Source organism: Eublepharis macularius, chromosome 12, assembly GCF_028583425.1.
Source record: "Eublepharis macularius isolate TG4126 chromosome 12, MPM_Emac_v1.0, whole genome shotgun sequence".
Taxonomy (NCBI): domain Eukaryota; kingdom Metazoa; phylum Chordata; class Lepidosauria; order Squamata; family Eublepharidae; genus Eublepharis; species Eublepharis macularius.
In genome coordinates this window covers 26857580-26878408 of record NC_072801.1, presented here as the reverse complement: position 1 = coordinate 26878408, position 20829 = coordinate 26857580, and the positions used below count along the sequence as shown (strand labels likewise).

The following is a 20829-nucleotide window of genomic DNA, read 5'->3' as shown; positions in this document are numbered from 1 at the left end:
GCTACTAAGCGCAACGGCAACGTCGAGCGGATGTGCGGGGCGGTGTTTGTTCGTACATCCCTCCCTCCTCCTTGTGAGCCTTTGCCGGCCGAGAAACTAGAGGAAGGCGTGACTAAAAGGAAGAGGTCCCTTCCCTCACGTTTCCCGCCCACCTTGGCGCGGAGTGGCTAGACCATCCACAAAAGGTGGGCCTAAATGAAGATTCTGGCCGCTGATTAGTTGAAGCGAAATAGGCCTTTTTGAAAAGCGAGCGGGTGGCTAGCGAGGTGCCTGAGCGGGCGACTAAAGTTCCCTCGCTTCCGAGCTGTAGTTTGTTGAGAGGAAAAATAGTAAAGAAGATATATTTGATACTTGAGCCTCTTGGCATAACCAAGGTCAATACTGATGCATCATGGGATAAAATTCCACACATGAAAATGCGTTATGGCAGGTTGCCAACTCTAAAGGGAAAATTCCTGGAGATTTGAGGCTGTCAGAGCCTAGGAAAAGCGGCGTTTCGGAAGGGAACTCAGCAGGAATGTGATGCCTTAAGGGTTCAGCCACCAAAATTACCATTTTAGTCAAGGGAACTGATCTCTGTAGTCTGGAGATCAGTTGCCATTCCGGGAGAACTGGAAAACCTTGCGAACCTCCCGGTGGGGCCTGGGGATCTGGAAGTAAAACCTATCTCCAAACTACACAAATCAGTTCCGTGGAGGGAAATGGCTGCTTTGCAATGTGGACTCTTAAGGCATTATACTCCGCTGAGCTCCCTCCCCTCTCTAAACCTCACATTCTCCAGGCTCCACCCTCAAAATGTGCAGAAATTTCCAATCCCAGAGCTGGCAACCCAAAATTATGTTGTGTGCAAATCACATTTTTAATATATCTCTTAGAGACAAGAGGAAAGAAAGCTGCTGTCTGTCTCTGACCTAGTTTAACTTTCCATTGGCAGTTTGCCCTTAAGAACCGGAAGCACCAGAAATAAGCGACTTCCTATTATCTTCCTGGAGGCCTGCTCTAAACTCTTCCAATCCCCTTTCCTGTTTATTTGCCCTCCAATTCAGTTATCAGAGAGATTTATAATCTTGTCAGAGGCTTGGACTGTAATCTGGTGTTAAGGACCAAATCTTTCAAAAAAAAAAAACCTTTTGGCATTCCCAGTTACAATCCTGGTTTTTAACAAAGTCACAGTTTTAAAGTATTCCTGGAATTGCTTAAGATGAAATTGCTAAAGATAAGCCACTGAAGCGCCTGGTCAACACCACAACAGTGTAAATCTGGCAGTGACATTGGAATAGGGATTGTAATGGTTAGCACTGAGGGTCTGTCAAGGAGAAGCAGGACTTAATGAGCCACCTAAACCTTCAGCCATCGGGTTGCCAATCTCCAAGTGGGGCCTGGAGATCCACCCAAATTACAACTGATCTCCAGAATACAGAGATCAGTTCCTCTGGAGAAAATGTATGATTTAGAGGGTAGGCTGTATGGCATTATACCTCACTGAGGCCTTCTCTCTCCCAAAACTGCCCTTTCCAATCCCAATCTCTCATCCCACCCCATTGAGACATGCCACAGCTAAAGAGTGAACAAGGTAAATTAGGAGTCCCTAGCCTAATATCAAATGTAGGGTGCGTTTGGTATTTTGAAAATATAGTGGGTACTACTCCAAATGGTTGCCATGGGGTGCTGGGGATAATCATAAAATGTTGGTGTGTAACAGAGGCAGGTGTTTCCAAACAGGAGTCCCGGCAGACCCAAAGGTGACATCTCCCAGGCTATTCTGAAGCAACTCCTATTCCAGTGAGGTAGAGGAAATCCAGGATTGACTCTTTGCTTTGTGGAAGGAGGATGTGGGCACCAGAAAATATATGGGGGGGGGGCACCACATTGGGGAACAATGATGCAAACTTTCCCCAGGCAGAAGAAAGAGGTGATTCTGTGGTTAGGGGGCAGATTTGAGGGTCCATTAAGGACCCCAGAGCCAGAAACAAGCTCATATGAACCAGGAGGCACAATTCCACAGGAAAGTCTGGGCAAACTTGGTTGGGCTGGCATCCTTCCCTTCTTAGCCTTGGGAAAGGGAGAGTAGAGAGAAAATTCATTTTTGGATTGCCTGGTGAAAAAACATCATATGAGCAAGAACTCTCGAGTACCCCTTTGACTATCGATGAGGCAGGACCCACTACATTTCGTCTGCATAGCCCTGCTTGCTGGAGAGAGTAGGGGGGGGGGGCAACTCACACCAGGATGAAGGATGAATGGGAAATGTATAAAATGGGAGTTTTGGAAGAACAGGAGTAAACTTCCTGGTGGTGCCTGCCTGTCTTTAGGTTTGTCAAGTTTGCGTGGGGAAATTCCTGGAGCCTGCGGTGGGGAGGGAGCCTTTTCGCCTTCTGCATGTTCATGTCTGGAACCCCGTATGACTTGATCTTGATGGGCTACAAGTGAATAATCAGCCACAAACAACCACAGATATAAAACTTTTTTATTTTGTACAAATTGTAAACCAATTCCTCCTCCACCCCCAAACTCTACCTATGCCATTCTGGGTGCAATTTCTTTTACAAAATACGGACTACGGGGGATTCTGTTTGTGCCAATGGCACAAACACTAGTTCTAAAGCTCAGAGCTCAGTTACTGGGAAAGTAAGAACCTGAAAACAGGTTGTTGTTTTTTTAAAGAAACAAAACTTGCACCTTTTCAAACAACTTGTGTTATATACAATAGTGGGGCTGGGGGGGGGGGGCGAACAGAACAGGCCATGATGCTTGAGCTCCTGAAAGAAAAATTTCAGCTACAGGGTCACCCACATCTAGCTCTCAGCCTCCATTTGAGGGCTCCTATTTTGACGATGGTTCTTCCCATTTCCAGCACCACCAGCACCAGATGTGGCCCTCTGTTCAGCTCTGTTGCCTCCATGGCAGTTGAGGACCGTTGACCAATTTTACTGATGCACTAGCCCACCAACAGATGTTCCTGTCCGACAGGCTGATGGCTCCTGACAAATTGCTAGCCTGACTGGCGATCACTTCATCAAACCATCTTAGGACGATTCTCCCACCTGTTCCCATGTCCCCAGTAGTACCAGACAGCAGGCTTACCAAGATGGGGCCCCTGGGCCATCTACTAGAAAACAGATGGACAATTAAAGGATGCCCCCAACAGCCATTTGAAATTGTGGGCCCTGATGGCTTCCTGTGAGCAAGCAGATCCCTTTGACTTACGGTTGCCAACTCCAGTTTGGGAAATTCCTGGCAATTTGGGGGCAGAGCCTGGGTAGGGGAAAGTTTGGGGAGACCAGGGGAGGGACCTCAGTAGGGTGTAATGCCATAGACTACACCCTCCAAAGCAGCCATTTTCTTCAGGGGTACTAATATGCGTAGTTTGGAGATCAGTTGTCATTCTAGGAGATCTCCAGGCTCCTCTTGGAGGCTGGCAACCCTAATTTTGACTTATGAAAAGAAACGGAAAAAACAGTGTATGCAAAGCCCCGAGTCAAGGAATTTGCACTCATATTCATGTCACTAACCCATGGTTTCAAATGGCACATTTTGCCCTCTTTCTTGCGTGATTGGTTACAGGTATTTTTTCACTCCTCCCAGCATTTTGGAGATTGGCAAACTTGACCCTCCATGTAACAACGATATCATCATCCATTGTTATCAAGGACACTATCTTGATTGGAGCCTGGTGAGGATAGAGCGGACAGGGGCTCTCAAGATAATCTGTCACCAGTTCCCCTTGTCTGCTCTTCGGAAAGAAATAGAAGAGGGCGGCTAGTCTGTTCACAACAGCGTGATCTCGCTTGGTGGGAGCGTGAGCCTCTTTTCCCGCGCGTGCAGCAAACTCTCCATGTGCGTTGCAATTACTCGGCAAAGCTCCAAGCCCTGGGTGAGGAAGCAAGATGGAGGAGCAACAGTCAATTCCCTGTTTGAAAAGCAGCCTCTCGCTCCCTTCAGCAGGCCTCAGATAGAACAACACGGATGTTCAAGTGCACATGCAGTCAGAGGTCGCTTCCACACAGGACTTTTGCTACATTTGAGGTCTCATACTTACACTCAACCCCCCACCCCAGAGCATTTACACAGCATCTTTTCCCCATCCAATCATTTCCACAGTTTGCCTGCCTGTGCTCCATCCGTTCAGAAACCTGCTTTGGTATAATCTTTCCAAAACATCAAAGCAGGATTGCCCACTGTGTGGACAGGAAAGTGCAGATTTTCAAATTTCTCTGCTCTCATCCCCTCCTCACAAGCAGACAGTGGCACCAATAAGGAATCATCACTGTGTGGAAACCACCATAGGTTTTGATTTTTTCTGAGAGAGAAGTCAAATCATAATATGTATAAAGCACTTCAGAGAACAAGGCATGGTGGAACATTTTAAAAAGACAGGAACCCTGCAAGCAGGCCTAAGACAAATTGTTAAGAACTTGTCTCCCCCTAGTGGCGAACTACTGCCCATTGAGCACATTTCTTACTTGCCATGAAAATACACACAGGGGCTCAAAATGCAACAGGCCCCAAAAGGTTGATGGAAGTTGCGTGCGGCTCTTTCTCAGATATGAATAACAGAGTTTGCATTATGCCAAGGGAAAAACTACCTACCATCTGAAGATTAAGCTTCAGAGAACCAGTGGAGGGAATCAGGAGAAAGAGACAGAAAGAGACAGAGAAGAAGGAGAGAAGGAGAATGATGTAAGTTAAGTATAATCACAGCAGTTCACAATGTTTCCAAAAAAGTGTAGATTGCATAATAATCATCACATTTATGCCGTATCAGGAGATTTGGTTAAAGAATGCTTTTCAGGCTAAGTCAAACAGACAAATGCCTTTGGCTTGCAATAGTCTTATCATTCTTCTTACAGATTGGTTTGTGTGTTTTAAAAACAATGATTGAACAAACTTATTTGGGTAGATTTAAAAACTTAATCGTCATCCTCTCCCCAGATTCCTTGGGCAGAAACCCTGATCTGTAAGAGTTCTGATGAGTGGATCAAACAGTTTGGGTTTTCTTTCCCAGGGATCCTCAGAGACTGCAAAATCTGGTGGCATTTTGTTTTAAATGTGCAGTCCTAAAAAGAGCTACAGCTTGCGAGGTCCATTGACTCTGATGGACTTGGAAGGATGTAACTCTGGGGAGGATTGCCCAGTAAGTCCTAGAATGCATAATTCCTCAACCCTGAGATCTGTAGCTCTTGAGAAAAGCACACCCATGTATTGAAATGTAGAAACAAATTAAACAAAACTCTTGGTTTGCTACAAGACATTGTTTTTTAAAAGGGAGGGGCATGCATCTGTTCAAAGAACTGGTTTTGAAGAGGCATTTATTATTTTTGCTTTTTAAGTTATAACACAAGGGCGTACTCTTCGATTCTTGGAATCACAGAAGTATTCTATGAGACTTAGCTGTCCCCCCCCCCCTCCACCCTAAGTTTCGGTGAAGACAGAGGAAACGGGGACAAGAACATTCCCTGGATTCTGCTCCTCAAAATTCTGTGACCTTTGAGGGAAGGAGTAAAAGCCTAGAGGGGACCACCTCTCCCCATATGTACCCCGGAGGGTGCTTAAATCAGCAGAAAAGCATCTACTGGTGGTCCTGGGCCCCAGGGAGGCTCGACTGGCCTCTGCCAGGGCCAGGGCATTTTCAGTCCTGGCCCCAACCTGCTGGAACTCTCTGTCGGAGGGTACTTGGGCCTGCCAAGACCTTGTGTCCTTTCCGTGGGCCTGCAAGACACAGATGTTCTGCCAGGCGTATGGTTGAGGCCAGCACTTAGATCTACTGAATTAGCCTCCCTCCCAGTCTCCTATCAGCGGGGGGCCATACGATCAGTTGCCCCATGTATGAGTTGTGAATGATTTAACACATCAATCTCACGTCTCCACCCCCCCCCTCTCCTTTTTGGGTTGCAGGGAAGGATGAATGGAATCCCATCCTGGGGTATTAGAAATGAGATTGTGGAGTCTGTTTATGCCGCTGAATCTGAGTCTGAATCTGATTTTATTGCTTTTGTTGTAATGCATTTGTATTTATTTGTATGCTTTAATCTGCCCTGGGCCTGTTCGCAGGGAGGGCGGACTATAAATTTAACAACAACAACAACAACAGGAATATTAGCGATAGAGAGGATCAGACCCAGTTAAGACGGAACTGGGGGCCTCTGCTCACTCCAAATGTTTAAATTAGAAAATTTCGGTTTGAAGTGGGGGAGTATAAAACTCCCTCAACTTGGGAGTAAAAGACAACAACAATTCAAATAAATAGCATCTTAGGTTTCCTACTTTTTCTGGTTAGAAAGGATTTCCCCAATCTGAATATTAAATCTTAAAAGACAAATAAATAATAAACATTTTGAGCACTCAAAGATCACTTTGTTGGTTTAGAGCAACGCCCTTGAAGTATAGGGACTGTTTGGCTGATTCTACAGGTTTTTTTTTTCTCTCTGGGGACTTTTGCTCCCGGTGTTTTTTCAGATCTTCCACAGCTGTGATTTGTGGGGCTGCTGGAGGCTCTTTGCTTTAAGATGGATGAAAGGAAAGCCTCCTTTAATCTGGCTCAAAAGAGGAAGTGTGGGGTGGCTGCAGGAAAACTGTTGAATGGTGTGCCCACAGCCAGTCCCAGGAAAAGGGCAGAGCTAAGCTCCACCTTCAAAATGGCAGAATTAAGCTCTGTATCTCTCCACTGTTTTAACAGGCTTCTTTTCTTCATAGCTGAACCATGCTGTTCAAAAGTGTGTGGGGGGCGGGGTTGCTGGGCCACAAATAGGGTTACCAGCCTCCAGGCAGGGCCTGGAGAACTCCCAGAATAACTACTGATCTCCAGACTACAGATGTCAATTCCCCTGGAGAAATTGGCTGTGCAGGAGGATGAATTTTATGGCATTATACCCTGCTGAGGTCCCTCCCCTTCCTAAACCCCACCCTTCCCAGGCTCTACCCCCAAATCTCCAGGAATTTCCCAACCTCTAGTTGGCAACCCTAGGTCCATGGGGAGCTAGCATGGTCATCAGCCAGCTAGCTGTACAGGAGTGGGTATCATAGACACCAGTTCCTTGCCATCTGCTGCCACTTCTGTAATGGGGCATCTTTTCCCATCTTTGAGTGGAATCGAGCCTTGGGGAGGCACAGAGGGAAAGTTGCTTATCTTCCTGAATCACCTTTAGCTTCCCTCAAAATTCTTCCAATGGTGTGTTTAAAGATCAGTTTCCAATAAGTGCCCCCAATTTAGCTGTGGGCCAAATGTTGGCGGCAACTTTTGACTCAAAAAGTGTACACGCATGCTAGAGCTTTTCTGCCAAAGACTGTCTTGGGACAAGCTTACCTGCTCCAGTTGCAACTGGGTGACCTTTTGAGATATCAGGTCTCCTAGCATGATCTCTACATAGGGGTAGCTGGATCCTGCTGAAGGTCGCTGGGTGCGAGTTGACTGGATCTCCTTCAACGAGAAGATCGCAATCGGTTCCTGATGGAGAGAGCAGATGCTTGTTAGAATTCTTGCTAGAGCTTGGCCAACCTAAACTTAGAATGATCCAACTTGGGGAAGAGAATTCTTCTCCCCATATTTAGGAGGAGTTTCAGGGATGAGCAGACAACACCTACATGGGTTTCCTTGTTCAGGAAGTTGAGTCCGTTCTGGTTCACAGCCAAGATGCATGGGGAGATGATGGCATTATTGCTGCAGCTCTGGATGTAGAAAAAGGACGAGCCAAACATGGGGAATGCGCTCAGGAGCCCTGCGCAAAAGAATGGAGCATGAACAGCTTGTGAAACCACAGTGACCACCTCCAGAAAAAAAAAATTTAAGCACTGCAGGAGGCAAAGGAATTTATTTTATTTTTTGTTCTAACATTTACATACTACCTTTATCCACATAGTGAGACCACGACAGCTTCAGTGAGAGTAAGAGGAATAACACCCTCCGCCAATCTACTAACCTAAATTAAAGAGGCTGGCAACAAATTCAGTGTAGGGTTCGAATCCCCACTCGGCCACAGAAGCTCACTGGGTGACCTTGGGCTAATCACTCTCTCTCAGCCTAGCCTACCTCACAGGGTTATTGTGAGGATAAATCAGAAAAAGGAGAACACTGTTGTAAGCCATTTTAGGTCCCTGTTAGGGAGAAAAACAGGCACAACTATCTAAATAAATAAATAACACAAGTAATTTATGGAACTCCCTGCCACAAGGTACGGCAATGCCAGATGGATTTCTTTTTTTAAAAAAATGATTAGATTCATGGAGGATAGATCTACCAAAGGCTGTTCACTGCAATGGCTAAATCAAACATCCATATTCAGAAGCAGCATACCTCTCAACACTGGCTGCTATGTTGGCAGGGCAAGTATAGATGTTTCTGCCTTCATACCCAGAATCCTCTTGCTTGGGAAAAAGATTTTCAGCTAAATGGATCTTTGTCCTGACCCCAGTTGGCCAAGAGCCCTTGGCAGCCTTTCCAATCCTATTGGAGTTTCCAGCCAAAGATGTGGAACCACGGTTGCAATCCACAGCAAACTTACTAGAGAGTAAGTTCCACCCAAATAAGTGGGATTGACTTCTGAGTATACGTGTTTAGGGTTGCACTGTCTCTTTCTCAGGTTAGGTGGGCATGACCCAACCCCCCTCCCCCAGACTAGCTCCACCAGCGTGCAAAGCCTCTTACCTAGAAACTGCGCCCGAGCTTGGTGGGCACTCAACGCCTGTGTCTGTTGCGTGTGCTGCGAGATCATGTCCAGCCATGACTGAGCTGCCAGGAGGTGATAAAACTGGGGCGGGATGTAATCCTGAACCTCCCGTCTCGGAGGAGGGAAAAGAAAATTGAGGAGAGGTCACATGTAGTCCAAGGCAAAATGGCAGAAAACACTAAAGACCCCGTAGAAGCCAAGTCAACAGCTAAGCACAGGGAGGCAGCCAGAAGGCCGAGGCCACATAGGCCGAGGCCACATAGGCTGCAGGGTGGAGCCTCCTTTCTGCTTTCCCTAAAGCTGGGGTTGGCAGCATGGCACAGTTGGACTGGGATCTGGGTTTGTATCCCTCTGCTCTACCATGGAAGTTCGCTGAGTGAACTCAGGCCTGTCACAAACTCTCAGCCTAACCTCCCTCACAGGGTTGTTGTTGTGAAGATAAAATGGAGATAAGGAAGAACAGTCCCCGTTGCTGAGAAAAGCAGGATATAAATACATACATAATCTGCCCACATTCCTCCAGCATGGCCAACGTCCCTGAATGCAACTTTATTCTAGAAAACTTCTAATAAGCATTTCAGGGACTGGTATCCTCCTGCACCCCTTCTTGTTGCTTTGAATGGGCTTGTACCCAAGCAAAGTATAAGAGCAAGGCCAGCAGGCTGACCCCCCACTCTGTTTCCCTTGCTGTACTGACAGCAAGAAGTTTTGGCTCGAGGGGTCCTGCTATGACCCTGCTTGAGAGCACATAGATACACCGCAGCCATTGCAAGGTTAACACAGTGGCCCCCAAAGCCGAGGAACTGTGCTAATTATTGAGTTGGCAGAGCAGGCACTGGTTTTCCCTTCCTGCACTGGGAGGGAGCATTTTTGCCTCCTAGCTGATTCATACATTATGGAATACGCAGGTTGGGACTGGGGTGGTGGTGGTGTTTGCATCCTGTAGGACAGCCAGACACGGGTTGTGGATTCTCTACAATTCCTGCACGCATAGTTCCAACTTTGGATGAAGACCATGGCACCCCGGAGAAGGAGTGCTAGTCTTCCCCCTTCATAACATTTTCCTGGCCTGAAATGGCCAGAAGCGGCACTGTTTGGCCTGTCATAGCAGCCCTGCAGGACCATTTCCAGTCAGGAATATGGTAAAGGGGAGAGGCCCTTCTCTGGGCCCCGTGATCCTGCTTCAAATTGGGCACTGCATGCACGAGAACTGAGGAGAACACGGAACACACCTCCGACGGTGCCGATACCTGAGTGTCTCCCACTCTGCCTCTCTCTGAGGCACTTACAAGGTAGGCAAGTAGACACTGTCCTTGGCCCGGTGCTGCAAAGCAGCCAGCTTGGAGACCTGCTGGAACTGTTGTGTGCTCAGCTTCGTGGAAGGGAGAGTGTTGAAGAGCCCCTTGAGATAGTCCGGGAGCACCTGAGGGTGAGAACGGAGCATTCTGAGAAACTGTACATGGTAGCCTGCATATAATGCAATGACCTGACTTCTGCAGCTTCCAAAATTTATTTACTATGTTTTTATACCACTGTTCCTCCAAGGAGCTCTGGGTGGCACACAGTCTCTTTGCCTTCTTCATTTAAATCCGCACAACAACCCTGAGAGATAAGTTAGACTGAACTAGAGTGACTGGCCGAAGGTCATCCAATGAATGCCCATAGCAGAGAGGATTTGAACCTGGGGCTCCCAGATCCTAGTCCAACGCGCTGACTGTGACACTGTTTTGGTGACATGAGATTGTCTGTCCAAAAGATTTCCAAATCCATCTATAATGGAGGCACAGGTGGAGGGGCAGAAATTCTCCATCAGGCTCTGGGTTAATTCATCCTACACATTCTCAGAAAGACAGCTTGGGACTAGCAGACGTATCCAGTAAGGACCCCCAACCACCCACGGCTGTTCACTCATGCAGGAAATCCATCTGGAGGCACAATCCAAGGGCATTCAACTTTGGGTCATTGTTGGGGAGAAAAGTGAGGTATAAATGATGTAAATAAATAAACACTACAACAGCACACGGCTTCAAGCCAAAATGAAGTCCATTTGAATTCCCTGCAATTTCACTTGAGAGCCGAATTGCCCAGGGATGTAAGATGAGCTTTGAATGTTCCTAAAGCAATTCTTGTGCTTCAAAGGAGCTTTCCCAGGTCCTGATCCCTACTGCTAAGACTTCCTTCTCTCCAAGACCTGGGCCATTTCCACACTGCTTACCTTCCCTCGGAACAACCCGAAACATCGTGCAAAAAACGCGGAAGATTGCATTTTCTTGCACGAGATTTGCATGATGTCGCACAAATCTCGCATGAGAAAACTCGATCTTCCGCGTTTTTTGCATAATGTTTTGGGTCGTTCTGAGGGAAGGTAAGCAGTGTGGAAACGGCCCTGTTCCCTGCTACCACGTTCTGCAGCCAGGTCCCTCATGCTTCAGGTCTCTTTCCCCTCAAGCACCCAACTGTAAACAGGATACCTTCAGTCACCATGCATATAATGTTGGAGAGAGATCTCTACTCTGCCACAGAAGCTCAGAGGGTTTCCTTGGGCCAGTCACACATGCTTAGCCTAGCCTACCTCATAGGGTTGTTGTGAAGATAAAATGGAGAAGGGGAAAATTTTGTAAGCTACTATGAGTGCCCATTGAGAAGAAAAGTGGGGTGTAAATTATGACAAAGCCATAAATAAATCCTGATGCGATGCTTTTTGGTAGAATTTACCCTGTTAACGAGCTAGATTTCTCAAGTTTTTAAATATAAAAATACAGAGTCAGCATGGAGTTGTTGTCAGAGATGGATTAGTACTGAGGAGATGTGAGTTCAAATCCACCCTCTGCCACAAAGCTCACTGTGCATCCTTAGTGTGGCTTTCAAGTATAAGCCATCTCACAGGGTTGTTATATTGATAAAACAGAGGAGGTGTGAGCCATTGGAGAGAAAGGTAAGAATACAGGGCAACCGGTAGGTGATGATAATTTTCTCCAATTGATCAGGGTTTTTAAAAAAATCCTGCTGTTGATTCTGCGCTCTCAGCTGCCCAAGTTCCTCCCCTATATTGGACTGTGTAATAAAGTCATACCCCCCCCTCCCAATTGGGACTTTGCTTGTGGGGGGAACAACCCTCTGGCCAACTTGACTGCATAGAAATTCCCTCGTTTCTCAAATACTGCAGGAAGACCCAGAGAGAAACACACACACAGAATCCTTTTGGCATACCGTTGGATGGACAACCCATTTATTTATTTAAAAGAGGGATATGCCATTTTTCTCCTGGATTATAAGTTTGTCAACTTTAAAATCATGAGCAACCAGAGTAAAATCACCACAAATCCAAGTACATTCAGACATCAACTAGTCGGGCCCCCTACCATTACAAAACAAAATGGTACCTAGACCTTTCTGGACATTATTCAGACCACAAAAGTGTGGATGAACAATTGAAAGAAAAGCTTTAGAGCCAATGAGACTGCATTCTCCCCTGCAAACACCAACTTTTTCTCCTATAATTCTAGAACTTGGGGCACCCGATGAAACTGATGAGCGATAGGTTCAGGATGGACAAAAGGAAACCTTTACTCAATGAGCAATTCTGAAGTGGACATAGTGATGACCATGAGCACAGATGGCTTGAAAAGGGGATTAGACAGATTCATGGAGGACTGGGCCATCAGTGGCTACTAGCTAGGGTGACTAAGAGAACCTCCATATTTAGAGGCAGTCAACCTCTGAATCTCAGTGCCAGGAGGCAACATCAGGGGAAGCCTTGGCCTCTGTGCCGTGTTTGTTGTCCATCCGGACATGTGAAATAGGATCCTGGACTAGATGGACCACTGGCCTGATCCAGCAGGGTTCTTCTGATGTTCAACTGAGCCAAAACCCAATACAATACTCCTGATGGGCAGTGCCTCAGTCTCAGACAAACTGCAGTTTTGGTTAGCAGCAGCAGTCCAAAGCCCTGGGGCAGCAAATGACAGAAGCCTTACCAATGTAGCTGGTCCCAGGCCCTTTAAAGGCAACAAGTATCTAGGGCCAATGGCATGTTTTGGTGCCTCTCCAAAGAAGGGAAATAAGAGGCACACACATGAAACCAGAAACACACACATTGTCCTTTCCAAAGATCTGCACTCCCCGCCCCGCTTCCCAAAGGCCTCACCTGGTTGTAATGCATGGTTACATACAACTCATTGTCAAATTTCAGCGGCTGACTCCAGATGACTCGCCGGTACCAGAACATGTAGTTGCTATCCACTTGCTCCATTTCCATGACCACGTCAAGAATGTAGTCCTTCTTGTTCAAAGGCCGGACATTCTGATCTGTGGAGGTGACCAGGCACCATCTTATTTGAACTTATTTATTCCCTGCCTTTATCCCCTAATTGGAGATCGGGTTATAAACTTCTAAATAAAAAGTGGAATGGAGCTTTTTCTTCCCACGCTTGGACCGAGCGCAACCTTCCCTCTTCTGCTGCTGGCTGGACTCACTTTGGTTGGTTACTGCAAAAATGATATATTCGTTGAAGGCTTCGGGTCGATTAAGCCCCATTTCGTAGCAGATCTCCTCTATCACGTCTAGAGCAACCTAAAAAGGTGGAGGCGAGAGAGAGAAATGAAGGCACTGTTTTGAAACGCTGGCCAACCCCAATTCAAAATGCAGTGTGCAAGCTTTTCAGCTACTCAGATCTCTTGCACAGGCTGGATGTTTAAAAAGTAAATTAAAAGAAGGGTGGGGAGAGCGGTTTTGTAGAGAAAGTGTGATGTTACGTCCTGTTTTAATGTAATGGAGGATGTCCTTGAAGACTAAAGCGAGTTACATCCTTCTGCGTTCTCTCCTGCTTCTACTCACCGAACACGTTTTGATCTTCAGGTGCTTCTCGATTCCCCCTGGCAAGAGGACTAGCTGCCGTTTCGAGCTTCTTCCAGCCTTTGCAGGGAAGGGAAATGGGAAGGAAAATCAGGGATTGTAAGTCATGGTGGAGAAGGTTAAGAAGACCTTGAAAAACAAAATCAAAGCCTGTGCAGAAAAGGAACGTAAAAGAAAGGCAGATTGAGCTGGGTCTGACACCAGCTGCCACTTCTGCATCTGCAGTAGCAAGCACCAGATGGGAGGGTGACCTGAGCACTTGTGTGCCCCAAACTCTGACTAAGAGGCATCCCAGTCCCTACGTCACTGGCTGGCAACCGAGTATCAATAGCACATCCAGCTGAAAACTTCATTTCAATGCACTCACCACCATGGCTTTCAGCTCCATGTTACCAGGGAATCCACATCTGCCCCCAAACTGGAATGTTTTTTGCAAGTTCTGTTCGCAGGCCTTTGCAATGCCTGATGAATGTCAAACAAATCAGAGAGAGAGAGAGAGAGAGAGAGAGAGAGAGAGAGAGAGAGAGAGAGAGAGAGAGAGAGAGAAAGAAAAGAAAGAAAGAAAAAGAAAGAAAGAAAGAAAAAGAAAGAAAGAAAGAAAGAAAGAAAGAAAGAAAGAAAGAAAGAAAGGGTTCACTACACATGAGCTCTTGCCACAACTTGTTCACTCAGCTTTAACACATAAATGAGATAATATTGGCAAACTTGATGGATTCCCCATCATCTTTCTGTCTTTTCTGAAACCGGATCCAAACTTCTGAAGCCTCACCTTGAAAATTAAGTGCAGGATTGCTGCAGACGTCCCGGAGGAACCACAGAAGGTAAGGTTTGAGGACCTCTGAGCATCTATAGTAAGCGCTCAGGATGTACAGCAATCTCCATCCTTTCTGGCGGCTGTCCCTATCCCAAACACACAAAGTTCCGTGAAGAACAGGTTGTATATTACATGGCCCATCTGCACACTGGAGACAGACTGAGAAAGAGAGACCTTACTCCACTTTGCCACAAGTCAAACCTACACCAACACAGAGATGGAATCCTCTGGAGGGGCCAGGCAATGCAGTCTTGAAATAGGAACCCAAAAGACTGGGCACAGATTCCATGCACCATGGCTTCAGCAGGGCCACTGGTCAGAGGAAGAAACTTCATGGAATTTGACCTGGGAGGTTGGCCCCTCCTGGTCCTGGAGATCATGCGACACCAGAGAACCAATCCTGTATTCCCTTGATCAACCACCCTGGTCACCATTGAGGACAGGGGTCCTCCGTCTGCTCTGTCCTACTGCATCCCTTCCTGGCTGCTCCAGTAGCTAGGCTGCAGCACCTGGCTTGCCCTTTTCCACATTGTTTCAGTTTTGCAGAAATGAGACTCACGTACATCTTGGAGCTGGAGTTGTCCGTGATCTGCTTCATGATCTGGCAATATACCTCATCTCTGATCACCTCGTGTTCTCCGCAAAGCTGGAGGAGAAAAGTGGACCAGCATGTAACAAAGACAACCCCATAGGTGAGGAGTCACAGCCTCCGGCAACCTCCTCTCTTGTCACCTTGGAGAAGCAGTCATGCCAACTACCCACTCTGGAAAAAAGCTCAAGATAGCTTGGCAACAGTGTTCACTGTGGCCACCTCCAGCCCAAAGACAGGCTAAATTAGAATGTCCAGGGATCCTCAGAAGAGATCAGGCCTATCAAGCTCGCTTTAAGCTAATTTACATTTGTAGATTTATGCCTGGAAGAAGTACACCTGCTTCGATTTCCATGTGGCTCAATACCGAGGTAACTCTGCCAGGCTTGTTCCGCGCAAAGGCAGAAAACAGGGCTTACCTTCAGAAGAGAGCAGACCACATCTAGCTCAGTTTGGCCTTTGAGCGGAAGGTCACCCATGAACTTCATCACAGCTTAGGGGGGAAAGAAACCAAGGCAGCTGTAATTTTCACACGGGCACACACAAAGGGTCAAATTACCCGTTACCTGAAACAGTCCTGAAGGAGGTGGTGGGATGGATTTCCCCAACACACCATATAACTTAGGACCAAACAGTGTGGGGGGTGGGGAAGCTGAAACCCCCTCTTCAAGTGCCCTGCAGTCATAATCCTGCACACACAGAAACTGAGGAAAACCCACAATTCAAGATGCAGGGCAGAAAACCCTGACCCTATAATGTAGAAATCAGCCATCAGCACCCTCAACACTTCACTCTCATGGTCTCTCTTCACCAGGGCTTTTTTTCCTGGGAAAAGAGGTGGTGGAACTCAGTGGGTTGCCCTTGGAGAAAATGGTCACATGGCTGGTGGCCCCGCCCCCTGATCTCCAGACAGAGGGGAGATTAGATTGCCTTCCGCGCCATGGGCAATCTAAGCTCCCCTCTGTCTGGAGATCAGGGGGCGGGGCCACCAGCCATGTGACCATTTTCAAGAGGTTCCGGAACTCCGTTCCCCCACGTTCCAGCTTAAAAAAAGCCCTGCTCTTCACTATCAGGCAGCACTTAGAAGGTAACAGGGTTCTATCATCGGCATGTCTCATTTTTTAAAAGGGATGTGTTTCAAGTAATAAATATTAACCTTTTTTCTATCTGAGACCCTAGAGAGCTGCTGCCAGAAAAAAAAAATTCAGAGCTAGATGAAACAGTGGCCCAACTGGATATAAGTAATAATAATAATAATAACTGCCCTTATATACCGCTCTTCTAGACAGATTAGTGCCTCACCAAGAGCGGTGAACAAGTTAGTGTTATTATTATTGTCACAATACAGGTGGGGAGCTGGGGCTAAGAGGAGTGGCTTACCCAAGGCCATCTGCTGAGCTCATGGCAGTAGTGGGATTCAAACCAGTAGAGTGCTGATTCACAGCCGAACCACTTAACCGCTGTGCTACAGCAGCAGCTTATAGACTTCTTTATTTTGTGCAGGGAAGGGATGGGGCTCATTGTTCATGAATGTACTTTGCATGCAGTCCCAGGTTCGATTCTCAGCACCTCCAGTTAAAGGATCACAGAGAGCAGGCATCTCTTTCTACCTGAGATCTTTGAGAATCGATGGGAGGCTGTTCACCCTTACCCATGTTTACAAATTTGCTCTGGAGATTGGAGGGGATGTTAGGTGTTTTGGTGACTTTATCTGCATTAGCAGTTGGTGCTTGTCACACTTGGTCTCCCTGCCTCCGGCAGCTCAAACTGAACACACAACAGGCTTTTTGGAACTTACCCAGGAGCAGAAAAGCTACTTCTAAATCAGCCCCACTACTCTAAAAACATTACATCTGGTTGCATGGTTAGTTGCAGTTGCAGAGCATGATGTTTTCTATCGGCCAGACCGTGCTGGACAACTGCTGGGAACAGGCACGACCAGGCTCCTCACCTTGGAAGGTTTCTGCTGCAATTTTGTTCAAGTTGCTGTCCGTGTATTCAATGAGTGACTCTTGGATGGGGGACTGAGCAGGAAGAGAGAGGAGAGAAATGGAAGTGGAGGACTGGCAAGAGAGTCACAGGCATTTAGCAGTCGCAGCACAATGCAGTCTTGGTGGCTTCATTGCACGAGATGCATGCATCCAATATCCTCTCCGATGTAAATGAATCATTGGATTGAAAATCCGGGAACAGACGGAAGAGGGCACCCCCCACCCCCAGCAAGTGCCCCCTGTACTGCTGAAAAGCGTGCGATTCGTGCTTCTCCCATTACTGTTAGAGTGAGCCTCTGGGGAAAAGATATCCCTGCATTCTGAGGCCTGAACTACACATTTGGGTTTTTAATGAGTTGGGTCCAGGGAACAAGTTGTGTCCAGCCCCCACTCAGGTTCCCCACAACCACACAGCAACTGGGGGGGAATGGCTTTTTAAAAAGAAAGGCAAGCTCAAATGAAAAGTCATCGTGGGGAGGAGGAAAAGCTCCTGCCTTCCCCCCAAACCATTTTTCCATCTGGAAATAGCACTGGGGTGTTATTTCCCCATGCTTGGTGCTCCATGTGGAGGATTTTATTCACGTGGAGCAGCATAATCGGGGAAATAACACCTCCTCCAGTGTTGTTTCCATACAGGAAAATGGATTGGGGGGGGGAAGGCTGAGGCCCTCCCTCCCCGCAGCAGCATTCTGAGCCCATTTGGGCTCTCCTTTATTTTTAAAAAGGTATCTCCCTGCCCCCCACGCCCCCAACTGCTGTATGGTTGTCGGGAACCTGAACATGTATCTTGGCTCTAGGTCTCTGAAAAGGCAGTAGAAAATCTAGAGGAAATACACCTGGTGGCCTGGAGAAAAGGAGAGGAAGATTCAACTGATTGATAAGTAGGGATAAGCATTAAGCAATATACTTATTTATTTATATGTCTACTCCTGCTTTTCTCCGCAAAATGGCTTACAACATTGTTCTCTCCTTCTCAACACAAATAGCCCCGTGAGGAAGGTTAGGCTGAGAGAGATAGAGAGCGACTAGCCCAAGGTCACTCAGCCAGAGTCATGACAGAGTGGAGATCTGAAGATGGCTCTCCCAAAGCCTAGGCTGGCACTCTAACCACTAGACAATGCTGCCTCCCCCAACTGAACAAGCGATAGTGTCAGACACAGGAGCCAGACTTGAGACAGCATCTTTACGGAACCAGGTGAGACCCTACTAGCACTTATTTATTCATTTATTTCTTCCCAATTTGGGGGTGGTCACAGCCAAAGTGACTTGTCTCATTCTCCTCTCCTCTATTTTATCCTTACAACAACCCTGTGAGGCAGGCTAGGCTGAGAGTGTGTGACTGACCCAAGGTCACCCAGCAAGCTTCCATGGCAGAGTGGGGATTCAAACCTGGGTCTTCTATATGCTAGTCCCACACTCTAACCACTACACTGCACTGGCTTGTATCACCTGATTGTTGCTAGCTGCAGTATCACCCTCAGGCCGCTTGTAGTGGTGATGCTACAGCGCAAAGAACAAAAAATCATACCAAAGTTTCCTCTGCACACAACCTGCCACAGTGGTACCATAGGATAAGATAACAGGGCCCCAATTGCCATAGCCTCTGGTTTGAGACCCTTGACACCTCACTGAGGAGTCCTGTCAACCTTCCACCAGCCCCAAACACAAGGAGAAGTAAATTGCTACTGATAAAGAAAGCAAACACTGTTACCTTGGTGAATTTCAGAATATCTTCCACACCCTTCGATTCAATGCCTTTCTTGGATTTTAGCTTGTTGGGGTCCCTGAAATGAACATCACGCATAAACTCCACCTTTGTTTCTGGGAAGATGCTCACTGTGTAGAATCCTTGTTTCCCTTTGGGGAAACCTGCTCCCAATCTGGCTTGTGTAAAACTCCCAGGCCCTCTCCATTTCCCCCCCAACTTATTGTATAGTCTGTGTGAGGAATAATGCTTCCTCAACAAGGATTGTCCAAATTGGGTCATCTTTTCCTCATATATGTTTGTATCCTTCTACAGAGAAGATAAATAACTCAAACGCAGAAATAAAACATTAAGACTGGAGCACAGGGAAGGGAGTTCAGTCAGGACAGCCATATCATTCGGTCCTTACAATTTTGGCAATCCAACTGCCTGTAAGCAGAGATCATGGTCGCCATTTTGTGTGAGCAGGGCCAGTGAGTGTATTGTCCCAGCTTTGGTACAATCGATTGGAAAACCAGATTTTTTGAGGGTGTGTATTTGCAGACTGAAGTGGAAATTTCTGCAAGTTGTTATAATCACACAAAACAGTAACTACACTTACTGAACAGGGGCCGTTTCCACACTACTCACCTTCATCTGGAATGGGGCGCAACACTGCGGAAAAACCGCGGAAGATAGCAACATTGCACAAAACTTGCGCAATAAGACACTATCTTCCGCATTTTTTTCACCAAGTTGCGCCCCGTTCCAGATGAAGGTGAGTAGTGTGGAAACAGCTTTCTCCTCCATACCCACCCCATATTAGACTGCCAGCCTCTTTTCACAAGCAGATAATTCCTGCCTTATCATGCCCCAACCTCCAATACATTTACGTCTCCAAAAGCTGACCGAGTCCACGAATCAGAGGGTTTGCAACACACTGCAACTGCCCGTGGTAATGGACAGAGGCTCTTCACTTACCTCTCTTCCATCCCAGGGTATGCGATCACGCACGTAAACAATGGCAGGGGTGTTATAACTAACTGGTATGCAGAAGAGGGTGGGTGTGGTTGGAGCAGCCTGGAATTCCTTGTTCTGTTACAGAGGGGACTGCCGTTTCAGGATAGCAACTCTGACACAACAAACTTGAGATGACGGCCTCTGTTTCTCGACTGCAACCAAGCCCTAAAGGATCCAGTCCCCATGTCCGTCCGCACGCACTCACGTCTTTGCCCTCTGCCCTTCTCGGAAATACTTCTTGGCAAACTCCAGCATGGTGCAGGGGCCACCTTGTGGGCTGCCAGCTTCAAAATCTTCAGTGTATTCTGTGCCTGGAAAGACCTAAAGGAATAGAAAGGCATGTGGTCTCCCTGGTCATGTGCAGAAAACCTGCCAAATAATGCCAGGACAAAGCATTCAGGCATCGCTCTAAGCCAGTCCTACAGATGTGCTAAAGGCCATGTGGTTCTGCTGAAGCACCAACTCTCCATCGTTCCTAGCAGATTTTGCCACTCTGCCCGTCCCGAAGCAGGAGATGCAATTGGATTTTTACCTGAAGTTTTCAAAACAGCCTCCAAACAACTTACCCTCCCCCCTTTGCCCCAAACCCTTCCTCGCCCTGAGAGAACCTGCCGCCTGCTTTGAGAAAGTTAAGCAAATGTCCAGTTGTACTCGCCTCCATCTTCTTATCAAGCTCCTGAGCCACAGCTGCTGAGGCAATGGCCACAGCCACTGAGGCTGGGACGGCCACCTTGCCTTGCTTGTCCTGCGGCTCCTCCTTCTTCTCCATCGGCAGGTGGATGAAGTCTGGTGCTGCTGCTGGCTGGACACACTCAGCTGGGAAGAAGCCGGACTTTCCATAGATGGCCCCAAACTTCCAACCTGCATCAGGAAGGCATTCCTTTAACTGCCTGAGGATTCTGCTCGGATATCCTCCCACAATTGTGTCTTAGAATGGATGCTGTGCTTTAACATCCAGGTACCAGAGACCCTGTCTCTGGGTTTACTCACACAAAACTTCTACTGCAGCAACCTCAGGGAGGCAGACAAAACAGAATTTCTTGGGAAATTGTGCCCTCCCACCCTGCCTTGTGCCAATGTCAGATTCGAACTGACAGAAAGGGTCTGCGGGATGATGTTGCTTGCGTGCCCTGCTCAAAGAAAGGAACTGAGAGAAGAACAGACAGACAATTCTCTCTTGTACCACAAAGGCCATGTTGCTACTGATAGAAGC

General features: G+C 47.2%; 1 protein-coding gene across 1 annotated transcript in view; it reads right to left on the bottom strand.

The window, feature by feature from the left end:
* Positions 1-3695: 3695 nt before the first annotated feature.
* Positions 3696-20829, bottom strand: part of MYO15A (myosin XVA) — a 105308-nt gene continuing 88174 nt past the window's right edge. Inside the window, exons 50-65 of the mRNA XM_054993680.1 lie at positions 20268-20502; positions 19248-19271; positions 18624-18769; positions 16873-16945; positions 15341-15414; positions 14896-14978; positions 14288-14418; positions 13886-13980; positions 13501-13578; positions 13140-13236; positions 12811-12971; positions 9953-10086; positions 8642-8775; positions 7582-7715; positions 7304-7444; positions 3696-3870 (exon numbers count right to left, since the gene is read on the bottom strand). Coding sequence (XP_054849655.1) covers positions 3769-3870; positions 7304-7444; positions 7582-7715; positions 8642-8775; positions 9953-10086; positions 12811-12971; positions 13140-13236; positions 13501-13578; positions 13886-13980; positions 14288-14418; positions 14896-14978; positions 15341-15414; positions 16873-16945; positions 18624-18769; positions 19248-19271; positions 20268-20502 — 1842 coding nt within the window. The 3' untranslated portion in view covers positions 3696-3768. The remainder of the gene's footprint in view (positions 3871-7303; positions 7445-7581; positions 7716-8641; positions 8776-9952; positions 10087-12810; positions 12972-13139; positions 13237-13500; positions 13579-13885; positions 13981-14287; positions 14419-14895; positions 14979-15340; positions 15415-16872; positions 16946-18623; positions 18770-19247; positions 19272-20267; positions 20503-20829) is intronic.